Source organism: Falco rusticolus, chromosome 3 (assembly GCF_015220075.1).
Source record: "Falco rusticolus isolate bFalRus1 chromosome 3, bFalRus1.pri, whole genome shotgun sequence".
Classification (NCBI taxonomy): Eukaryota; Metazoa; Chordata; class Aves; order Falconiformes; family Falconidae; genus Falco; species Falco rusticolus.
In genome coordinates this window covers 59527369-59551237 of record NC_051189.1, presented here as the reverse complement: position 1 = coordinate 59551237, position 23869 = coordinate 59527369, and the positions used below count along the sequence as shown (strand labels likewise).

General features: G+C 37.4%; 1 protein-coding gene across 12 annotated transcripts in view; it reads right to left on the bottom strand.

Moving 5' to 3' along the window:
* The window catches only part of PTPRM (protein tyrosine phosphatase receptor type M), a 482524-nt gene that overhangs the window by 357057 nt on the left and 101598 nt on the right, over positions 1–23869 (bottom strand). For 11 of the 12 annotated variants that reach the window (XM_037380694.1, XM_037380695.1, XM_037380697.1 and 8 more), the window contains exon 2: positions 16008–16130. In XM_037380694.1, coding sequence (XP_037236591.1) covers positions 16008–16130 — 123 coding nt within the window. Of the gene's footprint in view, positions 1–16007; positions 16135–23869 lie in introns of those variants that run through there. The other variant, XM_037380704.1, reaches the window with a different exon arrangement.

Sequence of the window (23869 nt, the reverse complement as noted above, 5' to 3'; positions counted from 1 at the left end):
TCCTAAGTACCCTTTTCCAGATGAATCTCTTGCATTTGTTCTTTCCCCCAGCCAAGGTAACTGTACGTATGCTGGAAGTGCCTTTTTTCTGATTTAATTTCTTCAAGAAAGGTTTCAGGAAATGCTGATTTGGTCTTTTAAGTTTCCTGCATCCTTAAACAACCAAATGTTGTTTTACAGTATGATGTAGCTAATTAAGCTATCAAGACATGTAGTGTGTTCCTTGTCAAGAAACAAAAACAAAAAAATCCTTCTCTTATCCCAAAAGAACTTCAATAAAATTAAGACGTATGTTCCTATCTGAGTCTCAAAATAAAAATATTTCAGGGAGCCTTACAGATCATTTGGAACTGCAAAGTAAAACTACATATATGTTTCCTCAATGTACAGCGTTATAGATAGAATCCCCTGAACTACAGTAAAATAACTATACAGAAAAGGCTACTCTCTCTTTGTTGTTACTGAAAAAGGATTAGAAAGCAGTGGAAGAAGGAGGAAGAGAGGTGGAGAGGGAAAAATAACACAGAAAAAATATTTTATTGTGTTCTTTTCATAAAAATTTATTATTATTTTGGTTTACAAGCAACTTACACTCACAAAATACAGTCCATCACAACTTTAGATGTGATCATTTGCATATATCTAGCCTAGCGTGAGAAAACGAGTCCCAGGTGAAGTCAGTGGCAGTAATGGACAGGATAACTGTAATCCAGCTTTAGCCCACAGTCAGATACAATGTCTTACTAAAAATCAACATGCTGTTCAAGTTTTAAGTATGATGTCCTCATAATTTAAATCAGGAAGTTTTATCTTATTATAATAAAACATTTATCTTCCATAAAGACACTTCAAAATTTACTTGAAATTTCATTTCCAACAATGAGATTTGGCTCTTTTAAAGGACCATGAGAATATCTGAGGCAAAATTATTTTTGATACCATAATAAAGAATGTACTGCGGAAAGAAAAAGAGTAATTACACTTTCAATTACTGTGCTATAATTAATGTGTCTTGTATAACAAACTTCAGAATTGCAGACAAAGACTATCAGATGAGGACAAGACTTGGTGTCATCTGCTGCTATTTACATTTGATTAGCAACCCCAAAATTGCCAAAAATTGTTATCAGTTTCTTAAAACATGCTTTTTCACAATTTAATCTTGACATGGAAAGAAGCACGTGTTATAAAGCTTTGTATTAAGTATTGAAGAACACCTTGAAAAAAAGCAGATTGTAACATTATTTATCTTGAATGTAAGTAATGCATCTGTGCATGTGGAAGCCAAATGAAACCAAATCTTTTCATGTGTTTGTTTCAAAGTAAAGGCAACTACCTTGCTCAGAATATCCTGTGGCTCAGCAGATGTATTGAAATTCATCAACGCAGTTATATCCTATTGCTACTCAGGCCTTCTAGAATACATGCACCATAAATATTAATGCATGTGGTTTTTTAGACCTATCTTCAAATATTCCATCAAATTTTCTTTCAATGAGGAAAAACATAAAGGAACACATTTTAATAGGCAAAGCAAAGCTCAGGCAACTATTAAGTTAAAAAAGGATATCCCAGAATCCCTTAGGGAATTTGACAGTCTATGCTTCCCTAGACTCCGCACCACTGATATGCTAAAATGCAGTACACCAACAAAGCTTTAGCTAGGAAACGAATCTGTGAAAAATAATAACGCTTAAAAAAAGTGTCTTTTGAATTAGAGGTGGAAATAGAGTAATTTGGCACACAATAACAAACAACAGCTGATGCAAAATGTAACATCTGTGGCTAGCGGATTCAGCAGAATTTAGAGAGGCGCTATGAAGAATTCCAGACAACAGAAATATCATGCACATACTGGGCTCAAAGCCAAAGAAAGAGAGAATGAAATTCTTGCAAATAAATATATTTTCGCAAGAAATTTTATAGCACATGAACTGTACAGAACATGAACAAGAACAGAATCTTGAAGTTACAAAAGTGAATAAATCTTTTGGAAATTAAAGTTTCCTTTCATTACAAACTGCCATGTAGCAAATACAGTACAAAAAAAAAAAAAAAAAAAAAAAAAGGATGTCAGGCTTCAGCCTTACAATAGTATTGAAAGGCTCTTAAATTGCAAAGTAAAGGAAATGCACAGCTTCATCATAAATGCAGCCCACCTATTAGCACAGAAAATACTGGCCTCAGGTTACATAACTTCAAACATTTTCTTTTCAATATGAACAAAATTCACCAGCAAAAGAAACTAGACAACCTGAGATTACACCAGAGGATTTTCTATATTCCATTACACAGGATAGGCTCTATTTGCGAAACTCAAAAGATAAATAGGAGCACCCTAGTTGCTGAAGCCTCACTGTAGTATCAGTTTTTACTTCCATATTACAGGTAAAGAACTAGCTTTTCCAAAAGAGTATTTTCATTTGAATGACAGTGATATGGATAAATAAAAGATCTCAGAGGAGCTCTTTCCTGGAACTTTAAAGGGAAATTTATTAATGGGAAACAAACACACAAAACTTTTTATTTATGTCTGTATAATTTCATGTGCAGAGCTGAATATCTTTCAGCAGATCATAACGATTTTAGATTTCAAATTCCAGAAATAATCCACTTTGGAGAGGATTTTTTTATGACCCTTTTGCTGTTAAGTCAGAATATCACTGCTGTTTAGCGAAAATTACCTCTACCAGCTATGAAGGGGAATAACCTGACAGAAAAAGAATGCGTCTAATCCAAACCTTAATACTACAGAGAATGTCAGATCAGAGTTGGAGGCATTTTCCAATACGCATAGCTTGAAGAGGAGGAGAAAAGAATAATGGAACTAAAGGGGAAGCTGTACAACATTAATTGACATAGATGTGTAACACCTAATATAAATCCATTTTATACTTGTAGAAATCCTAATGATTGACTTCACTGGTGAATGCACAGCATATCCAAGCTGTGTATTCCAAGGGCTTTTTCTTTTTTCTTTCTTTTTTTTTTTTTCTTTTTTTTTTTTAAATAAACTTTGCTTCTTTATAGACTTGCACAGGACGTAAAATGACCTGTTTTAATACTTTATGTTAACTTAAAAGTACAGCTGGATGTAGACACACTACAACCTTTACCATGGGTAATTTAAATTCAGCAGGCACTATAACATGCCCTTGCAAAATATAGCTTTTCCTTGCTGTAACTAAAATAATAATTAACTTCTTACTAATTATATAATTGTTGTCACTACTACACTAAAAGGCTGGGGGGGTGGGGGGGTGGAAACTGCCATGCACTCAGTGAATCTCCTTACATTTTACAAGCTATAAGTAAAATGCCTGAATTGACATTTCTTCAAACAACTTTCTGCCTTTGCAAACGTACCTCGTGCTAAACTTAAACACGGCAAGAAACACACCACAACACGTGTAACACTGAAGTATTATTGCTGAAGATAACATATCTCTTTATACATAGTACACCAATTTATTCCACTGCAAAATGTCACAGGCTGCCTTAAATTTCACATACCATTTTGTGCACTCATGAAGAGAGCTTGATGCTGCGACTGACCAAGTCTACTCTAGACATGATGACTTCTTGTTTCAGGCACGTAATCATTGATAGTGCTGCCACATGATGAGCTTCCAGAACTCAGGTAGCATCTTCATGCTGTCCTGCATGATGCTTTTTGGATTAATCAGTTCCCTCAGGCACTAGTGCAAGAACAGTCGCACAATATCCCCACCAATGTCCTCAGAACAAGACCAACACAGCCTAGACCTTTCACAGTAATTTCATTTGATGTGTGGATGCTTAATAAGGAAACCCCATAAGGAAATGCCAAGAAAGCAGCAAGTTTTACATCCCTTTCTTCAGGTACCTTGCTAGCTCCTATAAAAGCACCCTTCCCTATTTGGGATACAGAAAAGTCCAGAATCCTTCTCTGAAAGCCTGTCCTCTCATTCAGTTCCTTCTTGGGATACCACTTGTAAAAGATCATGACACCACCATTTTAAGTAGCAGTACAGCGGTAGGATCCGTTTCCTAAGATGTGAGAACCACAGGGTCAGTGTTGTCTGCCACTCAAACAGTAATTAGCTTTAATTCCTATTAACTGAAAACTAAAATACTGTAGAGGTAAAAGACTGCACCAGGGACCTGCTGTCCTTCCAGAGTCTTCCAAGTGCCTGAAAAATCTTGATTTCTATTCTAGAGATTGATTTCTCATGTTGATTTCTCTTCTACAATAGCCCATGAGCAAAAGGAGGGCTAACGAACAACTTAGGTTCTCATCTTGGGGATAGGGTCATTTCCTTGCAACTGCAAGATATGAATTTCAAAAAGCTTCAGAAAGAAGCATCTTTAGCTCCTTTGAGCAGTGGTCTGATCACACAGCTCTTGCATAAAAGAAACTGCCTGTTTAGCAAATTCCCAGTTCCCCTCCTTTTTTTTTTTTTTTTTTTTTTTTTTTTGTGGCTCTCAACACATGAGAAGTAAGAGAATACATTAAGCATCATCCTGTTGTCACTATGTGTTTGATATATTTCTTGTGCAATTGCAGGAGACAGACATTCTGGGAAGAACAGCATCTGACTCCTGATTTCAGGCTGGCGCCCCAATGCTCGGTGCATATGTACCAGGCACTTGGAAAACTCTTCGTTCGCTGCAGTGTGACTTGCATAGTGCTTCCAGGAATAGGTGACGATGTTCCACTCTGTAATTCTGCCAAGGAGTTTCCACTATAATTATTTTCAGTTTAATTTCACTCTTATCCTTTTGTGGGTTTTTACATGCCTTTTTGACTCTCACTTTTTTCTGATTTGAAAATGGGGTGTTGGGAAGAGCTGAATGTCGCAACAGCAGCTAATGAACTGTGAAGTATATCCTGCCAAGTCCTGCTCCAGCAGAAACTAGAGGGACACAAGAGTTGACTATGACACCTAGGAGAGGTAAAGACTTTAAGAGCATGGGGAAATCAGGAACTCAGATTTGGCAGAAGGACATTTCTGCCATCTAAAGTAAGGGAAAAAATGAAGTAGTAAAAATTTAAGTGGCAATACAATCATATTTGAACTTAATGCAAAATCATAGTATATGAAGTCACTGGTGAGAAAAGTGTATCAAGTCGCTTCTATGTTCTGATTTGAATATGTACGTATTGAAAAGTGCTTTTCAAATCTGTATCATGTGAGAAGCACAGAACTGTGATCAATTGCTTGCATGCAATTATCACAAATATTTAATATTATTAGCTGCTGCAACATTATGATGTGGATAATTACCTGCACCTGTTTTCTCATAATTAAATGGCTGTGTACATCACTAAATTTTCTGTGAGGTCCAGACAGTACTCTTTTTTCCTTTGTGCTACTGAAATGCAGCTGATTAGAAATGTTGTGACTTCTAGATGAAGAAAGCATTATTTTAGCTGATAAGGCAAGTAACCATACTGCTTTAACACTGAGAACAAAAGTACTGAGGTCTTTAATTCAGCTCATAGAATTCAGGCCTCTGAGTTCTGCAAACATATACAAGGGAATTAAGACTGTGTCTGATATGTTGGGAAATCTGGTTGCTTCAAAAGCAAAAGGACTTGAATACAATCCATTCATTTTGCTCATGTACTAACCTCACTCCGCAGCCACATTTGCCACCTGACATACTGCCACGTGACTCTCCTCAACTTGAGAGCAAAAGTACAAAAAAGTGTAGACATCTGCAGTTACCTGAAGCCGCATTGCAAGTAGAACTTCTAGGTGGCTATACAGTCTCCTGCATGTACTGCTTTTGGCTGAAACAATTCCTTTCATTGAAAAAAATGTTGTTTATGCCCACATGCTAAGTAAAGAAACTTCATTCTGCAGCATTATAAACATTCTCCAGTACGCTTGTACTATGTATCAGATTTCAAAGTATTACATAGAGTATTCCCTGTGGGGCTTGATTAAGGTTAATGAAGTAATTTAAAACACACAATTCTCTGGTAAAAGGAGGAAGACAAAGGGAGATGCTAAAAATACATTGCTGTTAAACTTTGATCAAATACTAGTTTGGTCAGAATACAGGCCTGGTTTTTGACACTGATGAGGAAGAAGCTTTCTTTATCACTGTCTTACACTTCAGAGTAATTTCAAATCCAACCCAAAGAACAAGTGCTCTGTGAATGATAGGTTTGCCAAAGAGCTTTCTGATGCAGCATTTAATGACCTCTGCCTCAAATCACTCAAATCAATGACTTTTTGGCTGCTCTTCCTATAGTCACAGCTCGAGCTGCTAACAAAAATACTATCAGTCATCAATGCCTGCGCCAACAAATTAAGTGCTGTAAGAAGGGATAAAAAAAATCTCCCATAAATCTAATTGAGACAACAATTCCCTCTTCAATTTCAGGAAAAAAAGCCTTAAAACAACATGCCAAGTAAATGATTCCCTGAGGAATCATGTTTGCACTCCTAAAGAGGAGTGAGAGTCCATCTCCAGCTCACTGACATTTTAACTGTGACTATGACTATGATCTCGTCATATAAAACTGGCTTAAAAAATAAACTTCTAACTCAGGAAATAACTGACTTAGGCCCTGAAATGGAGGCATGCGCATTACACACTTTGAAGCCTGTACATGCAAGGAAAGGTTTTGATCCACTCTTTATTAGTTTCTAAAGGACAGGATGGATGAGAAGAAATCTAATGGGATAAGCATGAGACTGAAAGAAAAGCCCTGAAGACTGCAAGAAATTAAGAGGCTTTTTTTCCAGTAGATTAATTACTAAACAAGAAAAAGCTTATTTAGGAATACTCTGATTATTCCCCTTCCTCCTGACCTTGCAATGCAGTGAGTGCAGTTCTTAGGGGAGCATCTTCAGACTCACTGTTTATTCACAGTCCTTACAGGCTTTTTACTGGTCAGAGCTTTTCTCACTCTCTAAGTATTTTCATTCTCCAGTAGAATAGCCAGGCAAACAAGCACAAAAATTGTCTGCTGAAACTTCAGGAAAAACTGCAGTGGTTTCAGTAAAACACCCATGGCAGGGATGGTACAGCAACATAGCCTTCAGCACTGAGTGAATAGCTAGTGAACCCTATGCTAAAGCAAGTGCTACCTCATTTGTATTACTATGGTGTCCCAAATTACCTAGATTAAAGCTTCCTGAGGTACATTTCCATGTCTCAGCCGTATCTTTCCCCAGGAAGGAAAATTACATTCTGTGTGGCCTTTTCTGACCCAAGAGCCTCCACTAGAAGCAACTGACTTTTTCTTTTCAAGACCAATATTCCAGCTGAAAAATGGCAGTTCACCAGAAGATAATGCAAAGGGAGCTGTCCCGAGTTCTTGATAAAATACTTTAAGCATTATTTACTGGTTCTACAACATGAAGCACTTTCTCTCCCTCCTGTTGGGATTGTCCTGCCTCACTTTCTCTCTCTCCTCTTCGGATACTCCTACCTCATCTGAGGGAACTTCTCATGAATACTCCAGGGAGGTAAAATAGACACAAAAACAGAAGTCCTGTTATTCACTGTACTTCTACTTTTAATTTAGCAGGGAAACCTGAAACAAGATTCTGATGCACTTAACCACAGGACAGTGTCGGGCACTATGGGTGGAAAATGGGAAGGAGACTGGGTTTCCAATGTGTAACAGTAAAATTTTGTAATCCTAAACATTTTTGTTGTCAAAAAACCCATTTCAAACCCAGCTCCAGTGTCTAGCTTATTACGTTAGCTGCTTCTCAGCATATATGATGGCAGGTGTTATATATAACCTCAGCAGGAAACATGTAATCACAGCTAGGTAAATGAGTTAGGCTGGAGGGCTTGCTTAGCACTGTGTGGCACTATGTGGTGTTACAAAGAAATAGTCTCAGCAGTCAACTTTCTCTTCCAGGTTGCTTTGAGAATACTCTGGTTTAACGAGAAGTGAATTCCCAGACCTTCCATAACAGCCTCTATCTGACTTCTATGGAAGAGGAGATTTCCTCAAACATTAAAGTAGTCATAACTTATCATATCACCATTTTCCCATCAAACATCTTTAACAAATCTTTATCAGCTACTGGTAGATCCTGATGTAGAGTCTCCCACTCACTTCCATGAGCTGCAGCACATTCTGCATTTTTGCACTCAAACATTAGAGGGCTGCTGGAATGCATAAGAAAACAGGACAACTGTTTTCCTCCTCCTGGCAAGTTACAGTTACAGATACTACAGAAAAGCCTGTTCCTTCAAATGAAATTTGAAAGTCAGTCATCTACATTGACCATTATCTCATGAACCACACTGTTTATATTCAAAATACTCTGTTCTACAAAAGAAGAAAAAAGGGTAAAACAGAAGTCATACATAGAGAACATCTAGAACAAAAGATTAAATAAATCATTAGCATATTAACCCAACTATTTTGGGTGCCCAACTAGGCGTGTAGGCAAAATACATTCAAATAAATTGCCTAGTTGGCCTATCAAGCAAGCTAGGAACATTGGCAGTCAGTGATTCAGAATCAGAGACTCGGATGCCGATTAATCTTTTACTTCCCTTTGCAAGAATATCGGATGCTCAGTATTTGTAATAAACCCAGTATTTGTGCCAGGTGCTGAAATCTAAAGTCAGGTGAGAAGTTAGAAAAATGACAGTAATATTTCTGTAAGTTATCACAACAAGCTGTTCTGGTATCAGATGTAGCTGATGGCATTGTCTTGGTTGTTAAACAATTCTGTTAAGTGCACCACTCACCAAGTCTTTAGGTATGCTTTTAAAGTATCTACCCTCTCTAAGTGCCTGCACTGTAGCCATGGCAGCACAAAGCTAGCTGGGTGCACACTCAAGTGGTTTGCTCAGGCTGACCTCCATGTTGCACCATATTAATAGCAACCAATATCAGCTTACGCTATTTATTCAAAACTGGCTTGAATGTGTCAACATGAGCTGGAGTTGCTTGCAGAAAAGGCATGTCCTTAATGACTGCAGCTATATTACCTGGATATGCAATAAAATGCCAAACATGCTAGTGTTCCAGGTCTAGAAAATTCTGCTAGAAAATGTTAACTTGGAACACAGTGAACAAGGTTTAACTCACACACCTTGACAGTACTTCACGTTATCTCTGGCTAGCATTCAAATGAATCAAAAATGCAGCTATTTAAAGTAATCTGGGAGAAACAGCATTGAATAAGAAACATATCTAATTCTCTTCTATATGAATGTAAACAGAAGAAAAGCATCCCTGCTAACACAGAACACAAACACAGTGCAGTGTTAAAAACAGACCTAATGATAGAATAGTCACCTCAATGGAAAGTCAAAGTACTATAACTTTACTTGGTAAGACATTGCAGTTGGCTTTAATATAGACTAGCCAACAAATCACTTTGTCTTTTTAAAATGGATCACAACTCTTCTACGCACAATTAAACAACAACGTACATTTTTCTCATAACTACCTCACATTCTATAATATTAAAATACTTCTTTAAATCAGTATCTCAGTTTATGGAACATCTGCTAGCTATGCATGTCTGCTAACTAGGTATTAAAAGGCCATTTTAAACAATAATTAATATAAGCAATATATGCATTTTCTGCAGATACTGCATAGACATTACTAAACATTAAGCAACACTAGATATTCAGGATAAAAAAAACCAAGATTTGGGTGTTCAAAAAATTACATATAGCCATGGAAATCACATATTATCACTTCAAATAGCACAAACAGAATCCTCATCCTGGCTTTGACCAGCACTATATTAAACACAGAGGTCTTCATTGCTGAAAACATCCTTTCAATGCACTGAATGGCAGTCTGTGAAGATTTGATTTATAATTGGTTTTGAACTATTCTAAAATGAATGAAAGGCTGATGCCAGTGATTCATTGCAAATGCAGTGACATCCCTTCAGTGATATCAAACCAACCACTGCATCAAAGAAAAATGCTTACTGTCCTTCAGAAATCAACTGGAACTGTGAAACACCGTAGAAAGATTTTACACAATTGAACACAGTCTTTTGTAAGAAAATACATGGGACATGAACAGAAATTACACCCAGCAAATGATAAATAGAGCAGACTCTTGACAGCATTTGCATTTCTTACAGTAATCTGTAAAATTCTAATTGCATCACTGTCAGTGACAAGACTTACTGTATCAGTATATAAACTAACACAAAGCACTGAAATATCTCAATTCTGTTTTGCTGTGGTTTGCATACTTCTGTTTTGTTTGCTTTTGTTTTTTACTCATCTGTTTTCCCAACTCTTATTCTGCTCATTCCTCAGGCTACTCCAGATCCTACCTAACTCACTGCCACTGCTCCAGAGCTCTGACCCTGCATTCTCTTCTCTTCACTGCTGTCTGTATGCCAGTTGCTCTCAATCGGTAAACTGGCATCCATGCATACACATATATGTGTCCATATATATATTTACACACATAAACTCTTCATCTTGTACACCCTGCCCCTGCCCCCCCCCCCCCCCCTTTAATCAAACCAGCACCTCTGTTGCTCTGTTATTCTGTTCTTCTCTTCTAGGATGCACTGCCAGGTATCAGACAGACGGCTTCACTACTGCACTCACACACTCTGCCTGCATTTCTTCCTATAAACATCTCAGAATAAGCTACAGTTTTGAGTTTTAATGTAAAGTATCAGAGTACTCTGCGGGAATATCACAATGTCAACATGCCGACTGGCCACGATGAGCTGAATGGGACATGAACCTAAATGGGACTATGGAGTGAGTAGAGCAGACATAGGCCAGAGGAAGAAATAAGCATCTGGGAGATCAACCAAAAATCAGATCAGAAATGCAGGAAGAAATGCTCCAGAAGACTCTTTATGTTATACTTTCATTATCATAGGACCTTGGGGCACTAGACTAGAACTGCTGGGTAAACACAAAATAAAAAATGGGACAAATGAGCAAGATAAGGAAGCAGTACTGATCACAACAGTGCAAAGGGATTTAGGCACAACTTTTTTTTTTTTTTTTTTTAATACACACAATGACAAAAGAAAGTTTTAAAAGCAATGAGGCGGCTATATATATGTTTAGAGTGCCTTCCAACGGTGAAGCAACATGAAGGAAAGCATAAAGGTCTCTCCCTGAAAATTTACCAACTAGATGATAAAGACTGCTATCATAGTGTAGCAAAAAACAAAACTGGTATAACGACACGCTATTTTGAGATAACTAGGGAGGTAACAAACAAAGTGAGGTAAGTACCTCATATTTGATTTTCTGTACTGAAATACACAAAAAAAATTAAAGCAGTTGGTTTGGAAAAGTATCTTTGCAACTACATTCCAAATGGAAAGAAGTGGTTTGTAGATACCTGTGGGACATAAATCTACAAGAAATTGGCATAAATTATTATGTTCTAAATTTGCTATTTCCTAAAAAAAAGCCAAAACTGAAGATGCCATCAATGTGACATAAGCAAGATCAGAATAATGGTGCTACTGTCCACAATGATCAAAAGTGTTATTAAAAACAAAAAAAATCTCATCCAAGTGTTTAATTGGATTGGGAATGTCTTTACTGGTGGGTTGACCTTGGCTGGCTACCAAACACCCACCCAGCCGTGCTCTCATTCCCCCTTCTCAACAGGGAAGGGGGAGAAAAAGAGGACAAAAAAATCTCATGGGTTAAGACAGAGACATGGACATCACTTATCAATTACTGTCATGGGCAAAACAGACTCAACTTAGAGAAAATTAATTTGATTGATCACTAATTAAAAAATAAAGAGTAGGATAATGAGAAAGAAAGACAAAACTACAAACATCTTCCCCTCACCCCACCCCACCCCACTCCCTTGTCCCATGTTCAACATCACTCCTTCATTCCCAACCTCTTCTACCTCCTCCCACTCAAGTGGCATGGGGGGATGGGGAATAGGGGTTGTAGTCAGTCCATAACACCTCATCTGTGCTGCTTCTTCCTTCTCATACTTCTCCCCTGTTCCAGTGTGGGGTCACTCCCATGGCAGACAGTCCTTCACAAACTGCTCCAACATGGGTCCCTCCCATGGGGTTCTTCAGGAACTGTTCTAGCATGAATCCCTTCCATGGAGTACAGTCCTTCAGGTAGGTACTGCTCCGGTGTGGGTACCCCACAGGTTGCTCCAGGCAGAAAATCTGCTCCAGGCATGGGCTCCTCTCCATAGGCTACAGCTCCTGCCAGGAGCCTGCTCCAGTGTGGGCTCTCCACAGGCTGTAGCTTTCTTCAGGGCATGTCCACCTGCTGCAGTATGGGGACCTCCATGGACTGCAGCATGGATATCCGCTCCAGTGTGGTCCTCCACGGACTGCAGAACCACCTCCATGGGCTGCAGTGGAGTCTCTGCTCGCATACCTGGAACACCTGCTTCTCTTCCTTCTTCACTGACTTTGGTGTCTGCAGAGCTGTTTCTTTCATATTTATCACTCCTCTCTCTCTCACAGCTGCTGCCCACTGTTTTTGGTGCCACCAGCATCACTAAGGAGCTCAGCTATGCCCTGTGGTGCATCCACTGGAGCCAGCTGAACTGAATGTGTTCAACACGGGGCAGCACGTGGTCTCTTCTCACAGAGGCTTCCCCTGAAGCCCCCCCATCCCCACCGCCAACACTTTGGCAATAGAGTAATTTGTTTGGGCATATTTTTCTTAAGACATCTTTACTGGAGCCCAGCTAGAGGGTTTACAGTTAGCTGTAATTGTAAATGTGTATTATATAAACACATTAGTATCAAACTGCTATAACTCTTCCACGGGACAATGCAAGATAACATTAATAATGAGTAAGTGTTTCTATAATTATAGTTTTGAACACTATTATAAACATACATTCTTGGAACAGAAAGACAAGAAGACAGAGGCTCAGAAAATAAAAGAGCCACTCTTCCTACAGCATTTACTCAATTTGGCTCACAGGACACTTGAAACAGAAAAGCAGTGGATTAACCTCTCTCATTTAATCCATACAATATACACAGAAATACACACATCGTTGCTTTTTGGGTCTGTTTAGTACTGAGTCATTAAAGGTTATGCTTATATGCCAAGAAAATGAGAGCACTAGAACCCTACTTACTTTGGTAGCAATAACTTCATATTTCTCTGCTACAGTAACAATCCAACAAGGATTAAAGCCCACTGTAAGAAACACTTCTAGAAACATTTTATTATTCTTTGATACAACTTAACAATTTTCATTTAAAACTAGACCTCACAAAGAAATGTTAAAGTCCACTCACATGCAAATATATAGTGTGTACATTAATGCATGCACACATATGCATGAATGTTACATGACATTTCTTTTGTCCCACTGAAATAACATTTCAAGCCAAAATACTTATCCGAAGCACAGCTATGCTCTCAACGGTCTCGGGATTAAAATAAATCAGATGCCATAACTAGTGTGCTTCCTCCTGACTGACACCAAATGATACAAAATATTATACATTGACATCAACTCACTCACTGGAGCATATTGCCTGAAATTAAGAATGTTATGTGTATTAGTTTTTTCTACTGACAAGGGACTACTGAACTGAGAGTTCTTGTTTCAGTCTAGTATTACAACATTGTTGCATAAAGCATTTTGCTTTCAAGCCAAGAATTCCACACAAACCATTAATCTAAGATGTTCTATTCATTATCATCTGAAGTTATTTCTTCCAAACTATGTAGCTCAGAAACTGCTGACAAACTACTTGAAATAATTTTTTGAAGTGTATCACATAACCCTCTCGCTAAGGTTAACTGAAAGTTAATTAAAATCATTAAGATGATGATTTGAACAAGAACAGGAAAAAAAACTGTCTAGATGAAATTATAAGGAAAAATTAGATACCACTTGAGTCAATCGTGCCCTTAGACACACTGCTTCTCATTTGCAAAAAAAATGAGCATTTCTTTCCTTCTCAAAGGGGTTTTTGACCTTTTAAGGCACCAATATCCACAACCCTCCTCAGACTGCCTCGTTCATCTTCTGGCCCAAGACCCCCAATGCATATTTCACTTCCTTTATGGGCAGAAATAGAAGTCCCTAAACTCTAAACATAATTTCTTACCAAATTTAATATCTTTTTAATTGATCATCAGAACATTACTTTAGTCTTCTGTTATAAACGCAGGAAGACAAAAAAGAAACAAGCTGTATGACATCTGATAAATAAAATTACATATACATATAATTTTCCCATCATAAAAATACCAGTCCCTAGTCTGGACTCTTGCCCCTGGGAAAACAAAACAAATGAAAAAATATACAAGCCTATGGTCATCACAGACAAGAACACAGATTTGAACTACTTCTATCTGCCAAGAAGACTGAACAACATATACAGACAACAGCTTTCACAAAATCCAAATGAGGAGAGTAACGAATGAAATTTGGAATAGGAAGAGAATTTCCAGTGGTGTGATTGAGAAAAAGAATTTATATAGCTTGTACTGCAAGCCAAGATGACTGATAAACTATGTGTGTTAGCTTCAACTTCAGAAACAGTATTAAGCACTAATGAAACAGTCCAGAAAATTTTTAGCAGTTTGTGTCAAGAACACTGGACAAGAACCAGTTCAAAAAGGAATTTGCAAGAACCTCCTTTATCTGGGATGATGAACTCAAACTAGCATGACAGTCCAAGCGCCGGGACTCCGGCAAACTGAACATTCATCTTGAAGCTGGGAGTCCTGCCTTTGCCAGAGGAAATGAAGTGCTGAAGGAGATGGCACTTCAGTTCAACCATCAGCCTCAGATGTTGTCCACAACACATGGCAACATTGGTAAATCTACAGTGAAGAGCACTGAGAACATTTTTACAAGTGAATGATACCTAAGGCTGATTAGTGCATATTGTACATTAGTGAATTTATTAGCCCACTAGTGATGAGTGCATACATTCATTTTGTTTAAATGGTCACTTACAAAGATTCACTGCTTATCTCCTAATTCCCTTACCCAAAAACAAGGGAGGAACATTTTCTTGAGGAGAACTGTTAAAAGAGATTTTACAAAAATGCCAGAGTTTATTATGGGTGCTTTAAAGAACTAATTGAAATTGATGTGGAACACCAGGACATTTATTTGCAATGCTTTTAAGTGTTCTGCATAGATTTCTACAAAATGGTGAGACTAATGCAGAAGAAGTCCCGTGAAGCTACAGTCAGTGATTTTATGAAGTGGTCTTTTTGGTTGGGCTTCTTTAGGTGAGAATAGTCACAGGAGGCTCAGTCTTTAAAAGCCAAAGAAGATGCTGAGCTGGGCTGCAAGCAATCCCCCCAGGACATGGAAATCAGTACATGGGGGAATTCTTAACATGCCTAGGTAATAACCTGAAAAAATAATAACTGATAAGTTTTAGGCTAGAGGATAGTTTAAAACCAATGGTCAAATTTTATGTATTTGTGTGGGTGAAGTGGTAAAGGAATGACTGTATTACCGAAGTCTACAGTTCGGCAGAATACAAGGATTATTGCTATGGAGTCTGGTCCAACTGTATGCAGTTCACAAAGTACATTAAATAGTAGTATCACAACTCTTTTAAACACAGCCACAATATCATTGAAGCCCTTCGTTTTGGCATACTTCTCTCCTTTTTCTCTCACCTCTTTTTCATTCTCTTTTTTTTTTTTTTTCAGAACAGATTCTGAATACTATCTCTTCCAATGAAAATTTTTAAGGACATCATTATTTTATCTCTTATTATTCCTTCTTTCTTTGGGTCTTCCTGAGTAGTCCTGTCTGCTTGTTTCTAGCACTCCTTCACATTAATTTTCAAGCCATCATTCTGTTTTCTTTCTGCCTTCCCTGATGACACCAAGTTTTTGTTTCTACTTTCTAACCTTTATGTTCCCCACACAAAAGAAGACCTTTGATTTGCAAAACATCCCTCACAAAAATCACCTGGAAGATCTAACTATTGCAATTAAACAGATTTAGATGAAATAGCTTTCTAACAATAGTACTTTCAAGAAATGCTGAATAAACACATAAGCTATCATCAAAGAGAAACAAAGCAAAATAAAAGACCAACCAGATGGCATCCCTTGACCTGAGGAGGGCTTTATCGGTGCATTCACCTGATCCCAGTTAAGATCATCATCATCTGACTGACTATAGCCACAGGAACTGAGAGGCTCATCGAAAGTACAGCATCCTGTAAAACAAACACAAAGATAACAATTAAACAAGGCATACAGAAAAGAGGCTATGAATCTCTAATCCTAACAACTGTGAGATAATTCAGTGCAGGCTGTGTAATTGTGGGACACTGGAATTGTTGGTGCCGATTACAGAAGTTACTGAGAGTCAGCAGTGAGTAGCTGGGTTTGACTTGAGTGACATGCTTATCTCACAAAACAGATGTGGTGGGTGCGGTCTAGCCCTCAAATTGAGTGACACCTGAGGTGAGGCAGGGGCCTCACACCCTGGTGTTGCTTCAGTAAAAGCCAGAAATACCCCCCACATCTGTACTGAACACCCTGCCCTGTACTGAGCCATCAGGCCCCACTGGCCTTTCAGAGCTGAGAACCCTTGCTAAAGGCCAGTCAGCACACAATAATTGACTTAGTCCCACTTTGCCATGACTATAAATCTGGCATTTAGAATCCTCTATTTTGAGGATGAGAACTCCAACTACTGGATGGGCTGACAGGCCTGGACCTCCCTCCTCCCCAACAGGTACGCCTCTGTAGTGAGACTTGCACCTCCAACTGCCAGATGTTACCTGGGAAAGTATTGTTAACAAAAAGCACTGAACTCTTAACTGGAGCTCAATAGTTGAAGTAAGTTGCATTTATCAAACAGCAATTCCGAATTTGTTTTATCTGTCACCTTAATAAATCATCTATCTTTTCAACTTTGCAAAACTGTTTCAGTGAAAGTCTTTGAGAGGACTCTGACAGGCAAACATTGACTCTGATGAGTGGCTGTGTACATATTAATCCTTTATACCTAAACCACTGACCAAGTCTGAGACTACGACTAGATCTAGCTGCACCTAGACTCCTCTCAGAGAAGGGAGTTTAGAAAGCAAGGGGATTCTTTCTGAACCTCGTGACTCAACAGGAGAGCTTTTTCATCCTGGCCATGCATCAGGCTCATATCCATAACACAACAGTATTTTTAAAATTTCTTAATACAAATTATTATATATTTATTAATCATCCTTTTTGAGAGGGCATAAAACCTTCTTGTCACAAAAACAAAATCCCAAGGTCAAGCAGCTGATTTAGAACTGCAGACAAATTTTCTCCTATGACATAATCATCAGGTATCAAAAACAAACCAGGAAAGTAAAAAGCAATAAAACTCAGAACACTGCAAGATTGAATGATTAGCATTCTTCAGGAAAAAACAACTATTCCATGCCTAAAAACCTACATTTCAGAAGAAAGCTGTAAGATGGGAACATCAGCTCCCATTCCTCTATCTTGGTTTCCAAATAAGGGAAGGCCTAGATGTTCCAAGAAGTGCTGTGCTGCAGACCTGGACCAGCCTGGCTATTTGTGGGATCAGTGTCTCTGGTACAATACAGCACATCCATCCCAAAATGCCAATCTATGCATAGCCTCAAACTCTCCAAAAGGAAACAGAATTGTTTCCTATCTTTTTCTCACACTTTTCTAAGTAATTTAGAAAAGAATAACAGGTCATAAAACCTCACGCTATCCCAAGCTGGGGCACGGATAAATCTAATGTCATGAATTCAGAATTCAATCTAACATTATCCACAAAAAAGCTTTGCTTTTTTCCTGTGGTACAGAGGAAACTTTTCCAGCATTTCAACATCATTCTCTTCTACCAGGGGACTAACAGAGGGTTACAAAATTCTGTTTTCTTTGATGTCTGACATTTCACTCCAGTGAAAAGTGACATCTTTCCTATTCAGGAAAACAAACGTAACCCTAGCCATGGATATTTCTGTCCATATTAAAGTAAATTCTGCAGCTGTTTAAACAAAACTAAATTTAGGGCTATTCATCATCTTTGCTATCCGTCCATAGGCACAATAGGTTTAGCCTTGCCAAGATGTATTAAAATAGCAAAACCAGACAAAATCTAGCTTTAAAAATTACTTTAAAAATCTAAATTTTCCTAGAACATTGTAAGTGGCATTACAGAACACCTTATCAAAAAGTAGAAGACAAAATTTCTTTATACCTGACAATCTTCACCTAAGTCCAGCCTTCCTAATAGCTAGTCCCAATGTATACTTGAGATTCATGACAAGCACTTTGCAAGCATATAATCTTTAGTAGCAATTACTTTTACATACAATCACCAAATAATTTCCTTTTTTGTTCTCTTACAGTGCCATTGGTCTTTATAGACATACAATGTTTACTGTGCCCTTAGATATAGGTCATCCTATACTGTTCTCTGTTCTAAAATGTTCTAAACTGCATCTTCATGTACAATTTTGAGTGCACAAGATTCAATTAGGCAATCCAGTGGGAACAGAAAAGCCATTAGAGAACTTGCAACTCCAAACTAATATTCCACTTCAGGAAAGAGATAATTTATATCTGTTATCGTTGAAGTTAAACAAATTCAAAAATACAAGAGACTTGTATAAAGTATATCAAATAACATCTGCAACATCTCCAGTGGGAAGGCTTAGAAAATTAGACAGCCATGTACCCATTTGTTCTAGTACTTGCATAAATATTGCTTCAAGCTTCATAAAATATGACACAAGCTAAGTTTCAGACACAAAAGCAAAATAACTTTCACAGACCTATTTGTGCTTTTTTAAAAGAAAATAGAAAAACCCAAACCATAGGTGAAGCAAAAGGTAGTTTCTTTGCAAAGGTACTGCAAATGATATTAGGACAAATTTAAACGTCGAGTTATGCATTGTCCAATGTAGTTAAGCCTGGCAAAAAATATACACCCAAATAAAACCTGGCATAAATCAGGGTTTACAATTCAAACACAGGATTAATAAATGTACAGAATAGCTCCCATACTTCATTACATCATACATATCTCTAGCAATAAGAAGGCATAGAAGGGTTTAAGAAGGTGTTTTCTTGCTGAAACCCAGAAGTGCAGCCAAGTGCTGCAAAACATCCAATACTGGAAAAAAGGGAAGAGTTTGTGATTCCAGATGGTTAGTAAAGGCTCTTCCCTTTCTCGCTAGCTAGGAAGTTGTCAAAAACATGGATAAATAGAACAACAGTTCTAGTTATCTAGATCATTTGTCTGTCAATACAGGACTGTTTCTCACAGCTTTTCTTCATTTCTCTGGCAGGTCTGTTGCTAAATCACTCTGTCAGGATTAATTTTATATTTTATTTTATTTTTGCCATTTACATCCTTCAAACCTTTGTAAATTCACTATCTTACAACTTCCTCAAAACGGGTATCTAATCTTCATATCTGCTATAGGAAGAGTTTAAAAGGTATTTTTGAACTTCTTCATTCCTAAGTCACTTCCACCCACAACTAATAACTAACCTGTAGCAAGTGTTACTATGAGTAATCAAACTGTACAGCCACCCATCCAGAGAACTGACCAGCATATGTAAGATCTTTAATAGCACAGATGCCAAGCCATGTTTCTTTCTACAGCTAGCCACAAAGAATAACATGAACACTAAGGAAAGCTTTGCATGGCCATGACTTTTTGGAAAGTCTTTTGTAGATTTAAATAGCATGCATGGCATATATAGGTGTTGGAAATATAAGCAAGTTTATAGACTAAGAATAACACAGATCTTAGTGGAGCAAAACAAAACAAAACAAAAGCTTAGCCAAATTAGCCAAGTAACAATTACTGTCACTGACGAGTCATCGACAGTCCTAATGACTTATGCCTGCTTCCCAAAGTTCTGACTCACATCTGACTGTATTACAAATAAGATTAATTTCCTTAGAAATCGGTCATGCCATTAGACCAAACCCTACATTGCATCTACTCAAGCCTGCCTGCCTGCCGCCTTCTGCAGTGCTTCACCTGTTTTCTAGTGATGATACTCTTACTGTACAGGGTTTCCACTTCATAGATTTCCACTTATGATATCAACAAGGACTGGTAAAATCTGTAAAATCATCAGTTGTCTTTAATGTCTCTCATTGTTGCACTGTTTTGAAACATGAGCTGCTACCAAGGCAGGCAGCTGTTTAATCAACTAGCACACTTGAGAAATTCTGCCCATTTTTGCTATTAGAATTTATAATAACAATTAAAATACATATTGGCAGCTACATATTTTAATCAAGCAAAGAAATTCCCTGCCTATTATAATGGCACTAAAGACTGCATGGACAAACTGTATTTTAAAGAATGAATTCTGTGCTGACTGAAATATTTAAGTAAAACAAGAGATACAGACCCCATTAAGATCCTTTGGCTTATGCTACTTTTTATAGATATATTTGGATTCCTGAGAGAAATTGAATTTATAAATGCATATGATGCAATACAGTCTATTACAGCCTATGGTTCTTTCAACTGCAATTATTCATTTAACCATCACGAATCCAGTTCAATATAACTATGCCATTGTCCAAATGTAGTCCTTTTTGCACATTTCTATTTTTATTTGGTTAAATTACTTAGGTCTTGAAAAATATATAAGCTTAAATGAGGAATATAATTTAAGATGAAAGCAACCAATTAAAGTAAATGGAATAAAGAACATACTATATTATTTCTAATGTGAATAAAGTTTTATTCAGAGTATTGTGTGTTACAGATATAATTATTACATCTGTTATGAAGTATTCTCAAAGAATACCTTAGCAAAAAGTAGGCCAATAGAAGACAAAATCATTTAAGTGACAAAAACTAACATAGAAAGAAGTTCAAGTTACACTGGACACTTTTATTTTTGTTGGTCTTATATACTGCAAAGATTCAGATCAATGTTACTCTCTATCAAAAATCTCCTGCCAAATGCACAACAGCTAAAACTTGTAACACTTACGAGTATCAATGCTAGCATTGCCATTACCAGGGAACATAAGTGCGTAGTAGAACTGATACAAGGGCCCCGCTCTGGGACACAATACATTTTTTTTCTTCACAGCAAACCCCTGCGGTTCCTGGTCTGCCATAGTACCAAGCATTCTGTGGCAGAATAGATGAACCCAGAAGACGAGTTTACTGAATCCCACATTTTATTAGTATTCTTATCTCATTTAAAAGTATTCTAAATTCTGTTGTCTCTGCATTTTCAGTTTCATACTGGAAATGTGTTTATGTTGATTAACTCTAAGTACAACGTAGCTATTCTTTGAAACAGAGATAAAGGTTTTGATATCTGATCTGAAAGCTGGGTTTCTAGACTACATGTCAATATCAGGGGGCTTGATAATGCAGTGAAAGATTAATCTCCTATTAGGCAATGGATCTTTCCATAAAGGAAAAATGGAGGAGAAAAAAAAAAAAAAAAAAAAAAAAAAAAAAGGAGGGGGAAGAAAAAAGAAGAAAAGAAAAAAGGCTTTGCCCAAACAAAAATATACCATTTCTCAACCAGACGCATGCCCTCCTGCCCTCTGGAACATACCCTGCATCCAGCAGCAATAGACCAAGCACATTACCTGGACAACATACCACAGCAAATGAAAAGTGAAATAACTGAAAACTGACAAAATACAATTGTTAAGCTCGAGTACACTGTGAATGGGTCAGCATTCATCCCAAAGGGTTACTGCTCAGGACAACGAGTAACTGTCACAGTAATGCTGCCTTGTGCTTCCCTTTACATTTTTAAAGTTCTAGATTTCAGGCAAATCATCCTATCTAGACAATCCCATGACAACTAGAAAATTACCTGAGAAACACAGCATTAGGAAAATGGGATCCTGAGCACCTAAGATGACAAACCATCAAATCAGAGAATAAACAATTACTGCTTTGGGGGCAAGTAAGTCATGATAAAGCAGAAAATAAAAAGACATTCTCAGTTGTAAACTGGCTAACAGAGAAAGCAAAACTAGGAATCAATAGGCAATTTTTAACATAAAAAAAAAAGAAAATGCTGTCTCTAAAGCTGTATGACAGGTCTGGTCTTCCATATAACTTTTATTAAAGATAGGGTGATGACAGAAATTGCCTAATACAAAAATGTTTACCTCTCTGAAATCAATAAATGGTTGAGCTACATAATTGGACAGTTTAAGGAACACATTAGAAACCGGACATAATGTCCTGCCTGGATTCTGCTTCGTGTGTAGATGCTCAGTAAAAAAAAAAAAAAAAGGCTCTACCTGCCCTTTCAAAGGTGTTACAGCATTACACATTTAAAGGCCTTTCCAGACATGCTAGCTCAGAGATAGCTAACAAAAGAAACTCTTCTCTGTGTGCCTCCAAAGCTCACACAGAGCTGCTGCGTATCTGCAGTGACATACACACACCAAAAATTCTTATCCAGGCTTTACAAGTGAGCTTTCAACAGTGGGTAGTCTATTTTAAAATAGAGCATTTATTTTCTCTCAAAATATACCAAGTTTTTCATTTATACTAGAGCCAAGCATTCAGAGCTGTAAAATAATACTGTAATCTAGATTACTGGTCAGGGAGTCTGAAAAACCATGTGCTGCATAAAGTCGATATAAATTAAAATACTATCTACACTTTGTTGAGTCTGCATATGCACAGGGTGAGGGAAAAGAGCAGTAGGAAACAGATTTTACAACTAAAGAACTTCTCTGTGGCTCTGCTCAGAAAACATTTTGAAAAGGTAGAGGACAGAAGAATTATCTGGAAAAATCTCATGAGTGAAGATGATGAATTAAAAGGATGTATTTCACAACTAAGAAAGGCCAGATACTAATTCTGGATGTAAAGGAGAACAACAGGTGGAAAACAATACAAAATTGTGCTAAGATGTGTGGAAAAGGTGGTATGAAAATGCTAGAGTTCCGAGTTCATGGACCCAATTCCAGCAGTATTGAAGGTGATGACAGTATAAAAAAAATAAAAGAAATAATTTTGGATGAACATTTAAAGTGTTATTTATGAGACTTCAAAAGCTCACCACATGTTCATAAAACATTTATAATTGCTCTCTATGTTCTCCCTCCACTTACCTGACAGAAACTGAATCAACACAAACGTTTCCAAAAACATTTCAGTTTTGGTGACGTGGGACATTGTAGCAAAGCTGCATGTTATGGAAGACATATATGTCAGTTCTCATTTCCCCTGGAAAACTGCCCACAGTTAGGCAAATAAAATATTTTCTAAAAAATTACACTTGCCTAACGGATACCGAGAATAATTCAAAATTTGTGTTCTGGAACTCTAGTGAAAAGCCCTGAAAAAAAAGTTTCTTCTCAAAACATGCATTTGAACTCCTTTTAGATACCAAGACATAGTACACAGACACCACTCACCAAGGATAAAAGAGAAGACACTGAATAAGGGATCCTAAAACAAATATGACGAGTCTCATGTAAGCAAAAAATATCTACATGTTTGTGTCATTTTTCTATCAGTGAATATTTACGAGGCCCATGGGAAAATGGGTGCACATTAACATTCTGTGAGCAAATGGATTTCTGGCATTTTTAATGCCAGGGTGTTTGATTTTGCAATATTAATGATAGCTTTTCTTAGTGTGTGGCATGGATTATATGGGCAAGGGCACAGGCATGCTTACATAATAATACACAAATTCTATTCCTGTTGCAGTTTTCATTAATTAGAACACATCTACCGTAAGAAATATTAGAGTGTTCAATCCAATAAAGTACAGGATTACACAGAAATATATTTAGGAAACCCTATTTTAAAAGGTATTATTAAAACAAGCTTCTGTACAAAAGTAATTTGGATTCTACGCTTTAGTAACAGCGAAGGAAATCATGTTGGGTGGTAAAACTCGCTGGTCTTCCAGTCCAACAAAAGTTAATACTAAACCAAACATTTCTTGTACCAATAGC